The sequence below is a fragment of the Thalia democratica genome, chromosome 5 (genome assembly GCF_965202585.1).
Source record: "Thalia democratica chromosome 5, ktThaDemo2.hap1.1, whole genome shotgun sequence".
In the NCBI taxonomy this organism is placed as follows: domain Eukaryota; kingdom Metazoa; phylum Chordata; class Thaliacea; order Salpida; family Salpidae; genus Thalia; species Thalia democratica.
In genome coordinates this window covers 39,917,825-39,930,757 of record NC_139169.1, presented here as the reverse complement: position 1 = coordinate 39,930,757, position 12,933 = coordinate 39,917,825, and the positions used below count along the sequence as shown (strand labels likewise).

Here is a 12,933-nt window from a genome sequence, read left to right as displayed (position 1 = left end):
TTAAACAAACCAATAGCTTTCTTGACAGAAAGAAGATAATCTTCTCTCATTTCTTCTGAGAGTTTATCCAGAGATCTCTTGAAGAACTTGAGTCTATCTGGAACGAGATCCAAGACACTCTTTAGCCAGGAATTTTCCATCGGGGCTACATGCTCTGTATATTTATTTAATTAAAATACGAAAGTAAAAACCTATAAAAACTTTAGCACTAACTTTACTATGAAAATATTTTTAGGTAATGGTATTCATTCCTATAAAAATATTAAAGCATTTCATATTTTTATACGAGTTGGTTTAATTTAAAATCTTTAGTAGACGAACTATAAAAAATTGAAATAATTTTCTTAAGCATTGTGTTAAATTAATAGTTATATTACAGTTATACTTACAAAAAATTATAAAACTTTGCAACTTCAAGAAACCAGTGTAAATACAATGGTTGGTTTTAAATGATTAGATTATAATAAGGTCTTTTTAAAACCTAACATAGATCAAAACAAACAAATATTATTCTGATTAGTGCAGCTAACACATACCAGTATCGATTCCGTTGTGGATGTAGTAGTAATATCTGAGTACATCCTTCTCAGCGGTTGTCGGATTTCCTGGGTTTCCAGTGGGTACCTCAACTTCTACATCACCCGGCTTCGTTTTATGCTCGTCGTTTGCCCTTTAAAATTTTACATAACTGTTGTTGTATTTAATATAGATTACAAAAAGTTCAACGGAAACATTGGCGAAAGTCTACATAGCCGAAGCCTGGACTTTCACAATACGAGCGTACCAGCTGTCTTGCCTAGTGGACAATGTACTGAACATTGCACGGCAAAAGATAATGCTAACGTCACTGATGAGTTCTAATCAGGACGAAGCCGGTCTCAGTCTACCGAAGGCTTGTGGCCTGGTGATTGCATTGGTATGATCAAAACTTTTGTTAAATTATAAAGTGTAAAATAAAAAGTTTGCTCATTTTAAGACTATTAAGAGGAGATTTTTTATTGAAACAACTATTGTTGCCTTAATTTATACTTAATATAAAAAATATCTGATAGTAAAAACAAAATGACAGCTTTACTTGATAAATAATTAAGAAAAAATATACTTTTTGTATGTTTTTTAAATAATACTCAAACATTTTTTAACTAAACATATTTACATACACACGTACCATGCATACAAGCTAAAATTAATGGAGTCTTTTTTATAGTATTTTAAAATATATAAAAACTGTTTTATTCGTTTATTTTTCATATAAAATTTTTATTCTTTTATTTTTTTTTAAATTCTTTCCAACAGATTTTTCTTAATATATCAAGGAACACATCCTGAAAATTTGAGGTAATTATTTCAAAAAACGTAGGAGAAGAGAGATTTTTTAGTGAAATAGTCTATGTTTGCCATTTTAGTTTGCGCCTCCCATAAGGAACTTATTGTTGCCTCCAACTTTGACCGGCTATATCTCAAAAAAATATTTAGATTTTTTTTAATCTATAAAAATCATCTTGTAGCTTAGTAAAAACATTGTAAAATGAGATCAAATTGTATAAAAAAGTGTTTTACCCCCCTATACCCTTAATAATACAAAATTTTGTATTTGAAAACAAAAAACAAGGCACATAAAAGTATGAAGCATACTTAAGTTGTAATTCACATTTCAAGCAGGAATAAAGAAGTTTATAAATATGTCCTGTTGAAAATGAAAACTAGTAAACCTCCATACCTCCAATAGTTTAAAAGTTAAAGCAACATAAAACATACATGATAATATCAACGAGAGCAGCTCTGAACTCTTCCCTGGTCTTTTTTGGATGAGGAGGAATCTGCTGTTGACTGAATCTTGATGAGGATGAAGACGTCTTCCTTTTTGTTGTGTTCCTCTTTGAGTGGGGAATCGGAGGTATGGAGGGTTTCCTCTTCAAATCCACAAGCACATCTCTGTCTCTGATAAAAAAAATTATTATTAAACTTTTGCAAATAGTATATACTTTGCTATTTTGACAATCTATGTGAAAATAATAATCTGTACTTTTACAAACATCAACTTTTAGTTTAAAACTAAATTAATCATTATTTTTCTAAACTTTTTCTAGAACGAAGTTTTCTAAAATAAAAATGAAAACAACTTTTTATGTTTTTTTGACATAGTCTTTATAATATTAATAATATTATAAATGTTACACATTTCATAATCATTATGTTAACATCAAATTTCAAACTAACCCTAAATTAAAAAGCATAGGGGGATTCAATAATTTTGTTATAGAAAATTGCATATTCTCTTATTTGAAAGCTTTGAGTATAAACTATAAATAAAAGTTTTAATCAAAAAAAATAACAATTAATTTTTGAGACATAACTAGTTTAAAGAAAAGAATTTGATACTTACACTTGGAACAGAAACTTTTCATGGAATAAAGTTATAAAATACTTTTAGCACTTAAAAAAAATTAAAAAATAAATCTTGTTGATTTTCTTAAGCAATTTACTTCAAACTTTCAGGAAGTATTCTTTTAAATATTAGAAAACACTCATATAAAGAAGACTTTGAATTTATTTTTATTAATTTTTACTAACCAAAATTTACAAAAAAAATGTTTTTGATTACTTATGTTTAAAATAGTTATTTAATAAAATGTATACCTAAACTAAAACCTGTTTCCTACAAGGTTTTATTATTTTTTGTTATAAAATTAGGCTATAAAAGTTTTAAAACGGTTGCACAAAAACTGTAAAAGACTATGAATTTTTATCAAAATACTCTATTTTTGCCTTTAACTCTCTAACTTTGAACTTCAAAAAACTGTAAATGCCCTAAACTGTAAAAGTGTTTTACTTCTTGCAATCAGTAGAACTATTAAACAAATAATGGGTATAATAAGACTATAATCTAAAATTTACATGCTGATTTTTCTATGATTCTTGCATTTAGTTATTTTATACAACTTAGAAAAACAAAACTTATTGACATTCAAGTTTTTTTATAGAAAATTATGTTAAACACTTTTACATAATATTTTTACTTTTTTTCTTCTTCTTTAGAATCTAGAAATATTACTTAAAAAAGTTAACAGATAAGCTTAAAAAAGTACTATATAGAATTTTTAATTTTAAAAAGTTGCAGTTTTCTACTAGAATATGTATTAATATCAACAGTATTTATAAACTATAAATTAAATTATTTAGATTATACAGTTATCAATTGTTGTGACAGCTGTAATACATCATCAATGTAAAAATAAAATAAGAATTCAACTAAATTAGTGTTAACCTTGAGCAAGCTTTGTACAGAAATATAACAAAAATTTAATTCATTTAATGATATAACTGTTTCATGTTATTTTATTAAAATTATGAAGAATGATGGCCAAAGTATTAAACCTTTGAATGCAAAAAAATATTATAACTCAAATACTTATTTTCAGACAAACATGTTATAAGTATTTTTTAACAAGCTAGCTACTTGCTTTACTTTTTTAAACACAATAAGTGTTTAAGCTTGATGAACATTGATTTATACAAACTTATTTGTTCATTTAAAAACATGATACAGAACAAAATTAAAAAACCTTATTCATTATCATTAATGTAAATACCTTTAAAAGATTCAATTTAAAACAATATAAAATAATTATGAACAGTATTTAATTTTTCAAATCAGTACTTTTTTTATAACTAATCAGTTAATAAATCAATTTAAAACCTTCCTAGTATATCAGTAGGTGGATCACCTTTCAGTATAAAAGATGGAGCAGTGTTTGACCAGTGAGGTTTGCTTCTTTTTTGTGATAACTGCGGTAAATACTTTCTTGTTTGTGGGCCAGATACTTTGATCTTTCTTGTCCCTTTTTTTACTGAGTCCTGTTGAAATTTAGTAACTTAATTAAAATACAACAGTAAGAAAAAACTACTTTAACAATTTATTCATGTTATTACACTATTATTTGAAGCTTTTATCATTTACCAACATTTTAATTTATATTTGGCTTTTTTTCAGTGTACAGCTTGATTTTAAACTCTAGAGGAATTCTGAATTGATTTATAGTTTGCACAAATGTCTGAATTATTAGGCAATTTTAATTTTTATTGACCCCAGAGATGGCTTTAAACTTGATTTTTACAGTACTTTCTGAAAACTTTTATACACTTAAAAAAAATTGTTTGACTTAGCTCAACTATTTTACAAACCCTAAACAAAATAGAAAATTAAATAGAAAAAATAAAAACTCCTTACTTTACTATTTATACTTAAAAACGTATATATATTAAAATGAATATGTTAAAAAATAGTATACTTATATATATGCAATAGATATTTTAAAACCTGACAATCCATCTTGCAGCTCTATAGTTTGAATTGTTTCTTCAGTTCTGAGATTAATGAAGTGTCAGCATATTACAATTATTCAAAATAAATTGAAAAAATGATTACAGAAAGAGTTTTTTTTAAATTATACTTTTATTTATGATATTTATTACGATATCTGAAAAAAAAATTAAGTTTGATTTCATAGAATTGCACAAACTTTGAAACTAATGAATAAATTGGTAGACTATAACATTTACAATGTAAAGCTTTATATAAACCACATATTTCTAATAAGTTCTTGATATGTTAAGATATTTAGCTTGTCTATTGTTTTAAAATGTAACAGTTTTCTTTCCAACTTTATAGCCTAACATCTTAAAAACTTATTTAAATTTTACAAAACGGTAAAAAGTAACTGCTAGCTAAATTAAGATGTTTAAAATATATTCAAGACTAAGAAAAAGTGCCTCCCCATTTCGGCCTTATCAGTTGCTTTTAACAATTCAAAATAAATGTTGACATATAGTGGGTCAAAGTTAGGAAGTTCTATAGGTACATCTGTAGAGTTGTTGTGTCTTTTATTTTATAAATTAAAAAGTATATATAAAAAACAATGAACTTCACCGCACAATCTACAACAACAGTATCCGAGACAAACCTACGCCTGGTTTTGTCTCATCAGGCAGGAATAGTCGCAAGATATTGATGTTGTAATTTAACCAAGCGGCTTAAGTACAAAGTACTGAAGCAACCGTTTGTGAGTAAAGTCAAAAAAATTGACCCTTGCAAATCTTCACAGCCAAACGTCTTTGACATTGTCAGCTTAATGTGAGATTTTACTCTCTATGCTCGTTTTATCAGTTTTAGCCAGTATTTATTTTGGCCATCATCAACAAGATGTTTTTTGATGTTTTATGCCATCGATAGTAAACAATGAAATTCACTAAAGAAAATAAATTAAAATGAAAATAAAAAATCTAAGAACACTAATAAGAGCATAGGGGATTAAATTACTTTTTTTTTAGAATTTAATCTTATTTTGCTTAGTAAAATAAAGTAGTTTTTTGTATAACTTTTGTTTTTTTTACAACAGAATTTTTGAAATATTTCAAGGAACACTTCTTGAAAGTTTGAGGCAATTATCCTAAGAAACATAGATGAAGATAGATTTTTAGTGAAAAAGTCATAACCAGTTTTGTAAAAAATTCCAATACAGCCATTTGAAACAGAAATTGTTAAAATAGAAATATTAAGGTCAACTTTTTCAGTTTCAAGAAAAATCCACAAAAAAAACTTTTTTTTTCATTTATAAGGTAATTTGTTTAATAACTTTACAAAATTTTCTTTTTTATATTACAAAAATTATGTATGAAGCAGAATGCTTAAAAATATTTTTTTCAAATTACTAAGTTTTAAAAACATTGATTACTTTGTTTATCTTCTATAAAAAGAAAGTTTTAAGAATAAGTTTTAAATATGTTTCCTAAAAGTAGTTTAAAATTTATTTAAGATTAAACTGAGAATTTTTTTAAACAGTAGCTTAAAAACTGTATGAAGAGATAGATTTTTTTGAAACAGCCTATTATTTTTAGTTTGGTACTCCCATAAAAAACCTATTGAACTCACTATCTTTGATACATTAAATCTCAAAAGATACTTTAAACTTTGTTGAACATTAACTTTGATTAACTTTGAGCATTTTTTAAAATTTGAGTATTTAAAACTTCCTAGAAAATTGACAATAAAAGTATCACAGTAAATAATTTTGTTTTCTGCAACATTTTTCAATTGACTAACTCTCAAAGCTAAATTGTGTTTTTTTTACTAAAATTGAGTTATACTTCATAATTAAAAGTTTTATTTAAAAGCCAATTTCAATTTTATTTTAATGATGGATTATTAACCATGACCTTAAGAGCATAGGGGTTCCACCTTAGTTTTTACACGTTGATTTTATTTTGTAGAGTTTTATCTAAGCTATAAGAAATTTTAAACCACTTAAAAAAAATTAAAGTAACTTTCAAGATATAAATGATCAAAATCAGTGACCTCAATAGGTTTCTTTTGGAAGGCCCAAAATAACACAATGAAAGACTATTTCACTAAAAATGTATCTCCTCCTTCATATTTTAACTAATTTTCTTCAAATTTTCACAACATGTTTTTTACTAATACTTTAAATAATTATAATGCAGAATTTTTTTTATGATGAATAATAAAATTTCTCTTTTTTTTTTTGTTTTTTATCTAAAAATTCCATTTTTCAATACAATTAAAAATCCAACATGAAATATCTTTTAGATTATAATAAGAACGTTTGCTGAAAATTTGCGGTCTGTAGCTCAATAAATGAAGAAGACATATTTTTAATGAATTTTTAAATTTTTGAAAAAACTGACCCAGCAAAATTTACAGTAAATACATTTGTATTGGAAACGTTTTACAAAAACTTCTTTATGTCAAAAATTAGTTAAATTTTTCTATTTTATACAAACATAATTGTAGTTTATACTTTCAAAGTTCATATAATAGGCAATGTTAAATTTTGTACAAAAATTGTTGGACCCCCTACGCCCTTAATGATTTTTGTTTAACTTTTAATTCAGTTTTTAAGATTATTTTATTTTAGTCGTACAAAACAAGTATAACTTTGTTTGATACTAGTAACCTTTAACTAGCATTAAGCATAATTTAAAAAAAAAGAAACTGTGCATAAAAATTATATAATTTTGTTCTTTTAAATTAATTTCACCTATTGATGAAAAAGTAATTGAAGTTTATTATTAGAATTTTTGAAATACAACTAGAAAATATTAATTTTTCTTAAATTTTATATAAAATTTATACTTTTCCAAAAACTTAATTTAGAGAAAACTGCTTGAAAAATTACAAATATATTTATTGTGTTGTAACTTGGCTACATTTACTTTTCTGTTTTACTAATTCAAAATAGTAATTGAGCTTGTTAAGTTTCCAGGCAACTTAAAGTTATAAAACTGGGGGATTTTTAACGAACATCTCTATTTAGTTAGACTTTAAAGTAAAATTTTATTCAGTAAATGCAGTGAAATTGCTAGTTACTTACCTCATCTTAAAATGCCATATAGTAGTTTTATTTAACTACAACTTCTTTTTCTTTAGAACTCATTACGTTTAAAAAATAGATTAAAAATTATGATAAGTTTACTCGAAACTTGGTTTAATTTTCCATATTTGTTGAATTTATTTTTAGAAGCATTAATTTATTAATAAAATATGGTTTTTAAAACAAATCTTGTAATATTTTCTTTAAAACAATAGTATCAATAAAAATCATAAAAGCTCTTTTTTAATATGTTGAAGTAAAGCTTTTAAATTTAATTTGTTTAAACTTAGTTTAAATTATTTAGAATAAATTTTACTTCAACTATTCTTAAACATTATTAGAGTAGATGTGAAAAAAAGAAAGAAAGAAACACATTAAACAAATATAAGGAGATAAGTGCAAGTTTAATTTAAAATTTTGAGTTTTTAGTAGCTTGAAACACAACATTTTGAAACTAAAAAAATTGTTCTTAACAATATAAAAAATATGTTTTGTTTGTTTAGTTTGACTTTGTGTAAATCATAAAGTGCTTAAAAAGTCATAAAAAGTTGTCAGAAAATATAAATTATATCAAAAACACATATTTGGAACAATTAAAAATACAATTTATCTTAAGAAATGAATAAAATATCAATTTTAACTTTAATATTATTTTTATATACAAATGTTTCTGAAATATTCTTCTTTTTTTTTCAAATTTACCAGAAACTATTCTTTAATTTTATTTTTTGTTGTTTTTGTAAATTCATTAATTCTATATAAAATTAAAACAATAAAAATTACAAGTTTAAAAGAAGAAATAATTAACTTGCACAAAGGTTTTGTATAATCACTGTTGGTTAGCTTTTTAAAACAAAATAAGTACTACGTTTGTTGAAGACAGGAAATTCAATGATAAATTTTTAAAATTTTATTACAATACAATGTTTTACTCGTTTAAAAAAACGAGATCTTCAGTTGTTTAAAATCTTATTCAAATAGAAGACAGGAAATAAATAATTAACTAATATAGGTTAAGAATGTAGATAAAGGTTGTAAACAAAAAAGTAAATATTAATTTCTCGTTAAAATTTCAAAAACCAATTATAAGTTTAAAAAAGAACTGTTATACTCAAAATAATAATGCATTAATAGAGAATATATTTTAAATAATAAATCAAATCTGTACAAGTTTATAAATAACTATAAAAATTAATATAACAATTATAACTTGAATTTTTACCAATATATTTATTGTTATAGCTAAAGTATAATCAAATAACTTCAAAAGGACATGTTAACATATAATGGTTTATGCTAAATGCAAATTTTAAGATAAATTGAGATTTCGTTATATCGATGTTGCCGGTGAAACGAGTAGTTGAAATTAAGTTATAAGATTTTGTAAACTAAAAGAATAAAAACCTTATAAACTAAAAAACATGAATATTAAAAAGAAAATTCTTCTCGTAGGCCGGCATCTGATTTAATGTAATCCAGCACTTAATTGCTAAATATTAAAAAATAAATAAATTTTACGAGTAAAAAACATTTCATTTTAACTACGTAATTTAATGCAAAACTACAATGTATAGTTTTAAAATAAACTAATACTAGTTAAGTTTGTTTTTACAGACAAGTTTTAAGTTTATTATTAAAACATATAGAAACCTTAATTAAAAAGTAGTATCACTCTTTTGTAAGTAGCGCACAGCCTATAGTTTTTTTTTTATGATGACATAAAATGTATTGCATTTTGAAACACAGTTATTTATTATTTAGTTAACTTATATTAAAAAATTCCATTAAATTATATCTAACTTAAGATCAATAAAAAAATAGATTTGAATAAGCTTTTTAAATTTTTCTATAGTTCTATACTTTTAAACAATAATGCTTTACTGTTTAGTTGAAACTTTTATTAACTAAAAGTATCAAAAAGAATAAGTTAATATAAATTTATTAGACGATTAAATAAATCATAGCTTTTAAGCTCGTAGAGATTTTAAATTTACTATACAAACAAAGAATTGAAGAATTGATAATAAAACAAAATGCGTTTAAAAAATAAAACTATTTCTCAATAAAATTATAGTAATGTTGAAGGTTATTTGTAGAAGTGAAAGTGTTGACAAAATTGTTATGTAATCAGAGAAGGTGATAGCTTAATTTAAACATTCTCATAGATTATTTGAGTATATAAAGTATTTACTCCCCTCAAACTTAGTTTATAAGGCATAATAAAGGGCTGAAACATGAAATGCAATGAATCCATGCTAAATGTAAAACACTATTCTACAATTTATTAAGGATAATAATAAAATAATCGATTTCAAATTAAATTTATTCAAGAATATAATAAGCTATTTCAATGTTTTCTCAAAAACTTTATATTTTATCATTTTAGACTCATATGTTATAAAAAAATGCATGTCTTTTAGCAATATTTAAATAAGTAGGCCATACGTTTCTCGCTATATAAGCTTTATTATAACTCACGCAATTAGTCATTTAAGCTTATTACGATTTTTACCTTGTTTTAGCAGTTATTAAAATTACTAGGTCACTTTAGCACAAAATAAAATTAAGTTTTAGTTGAAAGTTCTGAGTAAATTACAAATGTTAATGTTTAATTAAAATAAAAACTGTTCATGTTTAGTAATTTAGTCCGTACTAATTACTATTTACTTAACTACTTTCCAACAAACTTTGAACAGACACATTTTTAAAAGCACAAAATATTTAGTAGGCAGTGTTTCAAGTTATCTTATTGAGTTGTCATTATACAAAAATGGTTCGGGTACTGAAGATTCACATTGGCAAAAACCAAGCGGACGAAGGAGATTTGAAAGTAAAATTTTTTACACTTCTCTTGGCAACTGACTTGAGCCATCGGGTTCACGTGCTAGATGAATACACTTACGTCGTTTTCCGCACAGATGATGACTCAGTTAATCTGCTTGCACTTGTCCCCGCAGAAATTGCTGGCGTAACAAACGTGAAAGCTGATGAACTCACTCCAGCTGAGGTTGCGGAGGCGATTGAAAAGGAAGCGGTGTTGGGTGATTTAAAGCAGTCAGGTGGTGGTGATCACAAGGATGAAGGTAATGGAATTGTTCCTAAGAAGCAAAAATGAGTTTAGTGAGAATCTTGTCTGCTTGTGTTGTTTTTGCTGAAACATTTATGTTCTTATTCTTGATTTGGTTACAAACTTCTTTTTGTGTTATGATCATAGTTTTGTTATTCTTACCAATGATTTTTCTGTTTATCATCATGCACTAATAAAATAAGTTTAAAAAAAATAGTAGTTGGTTTTCGAATTTAGTTTCTTCTCATTCGTATGAAATGACAAAGTAATTAACTAGTTCACTGGATTGATTTAAATAATATATTAGATATGAGATTTATCAGAAACTTTGAATACTGTATAAACATTCTGCGTCTTCAAACAGTATAATTTTAATATTTTTTAATCTTAAAGAATAATGCAACTTCAGTTCTTATTTCACAAAAAATAAGTATAAAATTCCAATTTATGCTTACTGTGTATATAAGAGTTGAGAAAAATATTTTTGACACAGTATTTAACAAAATTCTCTCCAGTACTAACCTTCGTCCACATTGCTTCTTGATCTTTAATTAATTTACTCGATTATTTAAGACTTTGATTAAAGTCAAATTAATTTATTTTTAATTTATCATAGCAGTAACTTTGTCAGTTGTCTCATTAATCTTTTTATATCCATATCAATTAAGTCTGCAGTTTAACAACGGCTTAAATATATATTTGTTATCGTACTTTTCATTAATAATTAGTCTAGAATTTATTTAAATAAATTTAAGTTTGTGAAAACAACCTAATAAAAAAACTAGTATGCTTATCACCAAAATTGACAAATTTAAGGTTTTCAGTTAATATTTATAATTTAACATTTTCAGCTATTTCTTAAGTCAATATTTTCCGTAAGTAAAATAAGAATAAATTGCTTGATTCAAAACACTGTTTTATCAACGTCCAATACGCGCATTTACCTACAAAAGCACCATCAGCAAAATATTTTTGTGAAGCTTATTTTATTTTGAAATACTTTACGAACATATTACTTTTTAGGTATAAAGACTGTAAAGTACGAAAAAAAATGTTTTATATAAAGAATTTTTAAACATTAAAAAAAACTTTTGGTCTTAGAAAAAAACTTCGGGATTATTAAATGGATTGTATTGGCCGCATCACAATTCACAATGGTGTTGTGTGATGTAGTAAATGTTGCAAAAAATTAAAAATCTATTTTGTTCCTATTTTAAATCATAATATTTAGTAGTAAATTTAATATAGATAAGAACAACTACATGTTACATAGTTGTAAAAATTAATTATCATTGTATACAAAATAGGATAAAACTTTATTAACACAGTTGTTTTAGTTATGAAATTTTAAACTAAAGTAATAGTTTTTTTGATTGGGCTTGAATATTTAAAAATAGATTTCAAAATAAATTTTAAAATTCTTGTTGTAACGCGCCTTTTTATTCTATTATAAAAAACTACAAGTTTCTATGCTAATCTTTTTTTTTCAAAGGGAGGAAAAAAAAAGGTTTTACTTCAAAGCGTCAAATTTTAAGTATTTTATGCGAGAAACAGTTTCAAAAGTTTGTATCCAATAGAATGAGAAACTAAGAGAAGGTAAAAACAAGTAAAAATCGAAAATTTTTATATACAAACTTCACCTTTCTATAACTGATAACTCTCTTTTTAAATAGCAGGTACTTTATAAGTACTTAGAACTTTACTGTTTTATAAAAATGTCTATAAAACAGCGAGACTTGATATGTGTACAAGAAATTACGACAGAACTAAATGATGTATAGTAGTTTTAACCATAAAGATATTTTTAAAGATTTATTTGTCGCTAGCAAACTCGTTCGGGCCATTGATCTTAGTATAAACTTAGTTGTTCAATTAGAAAAGTTTGACTTACTTTGAGTTTAATCTTTAACTTGAATTATTGATTTTTTTAACTATAGAGTTTTATATTTCGATTAAGTTTTCTAAAATGCAACTACCACTTCTAAATACTCCATTTTTGAATTTTTTTAATAGAATATTTATTAAATATCAATGTAAGATATAAAAAACACCAAATATAAACATATACGAATAAATTTACACACCTTTGGAAGAAAGCAAACAAAATAGTTTTTTTTCTGAAAGACGTTGAAATAACAAAGAAAGATGTACGAAAAAAATAATAAATTCGAAAATAAATAAAAAACTTCAGTTAGCAAACATAATTGATTTAAACTTTTACAAGCTTTGAATGAAATTTTAACATGTGTAAAACGTTAAAAGTAAATGATTATTCGAACTAAAACAGTTGTTTACTAAGTAGCATCTAATTTCGAGATACTCCTCTGTCGTACTTAAGTCTTTCTCACTCTTTAACGACCTATTAAACCTTAAATTTTAACTTTAAAAGTAAATTTGTTGTCTCTATGGTAGTTTAAAGGGTAATCACAAGTCATACGGTTATCATGGGGCGCAGTTTATCATGATAATATGTGT

The 12,933-nt window shown here is 24.7% G+C and overlaps 1 protein-coding gene across 1 annotated transcript in view; it reads right to left on the bottom strand.

The window, feature by feature from the left end:
* The window catches only part of LOC145835457 (dynein axonemal heavy chain 7-like), a 46,779-nt gene extending 42,302 nt beyond the window's left edge, over positions 1-4,477 (bottom strand). Inside the window, exons 1-5 of the mRNA XM_082943052.1 lie at positions 4,322-4,477; positions 3,701-3,858; positions 1,759-1,941; positions 537-670; positions 11-154 (exon numbers count right to left, since the gene is read on the bottom strand). Coding sequence (XP_082799178.1) covers positions 11-154; positions 537-670; positions 1,759-1,941; positions 3,701-3,858; positions 4,322-4,333 — 631 coding nt within the window. The 5' untranslated portion in view covers positions 4,334-4,477. The remainder of the gene's footprint in view (positions 1-10; positions 155-536; positions 671-1,758; positions 1,942-3,700; positions 3,859-4,321) is intronic.
* Positions 4,478-12,933: the final 8,456 nt, after the last annotated feature.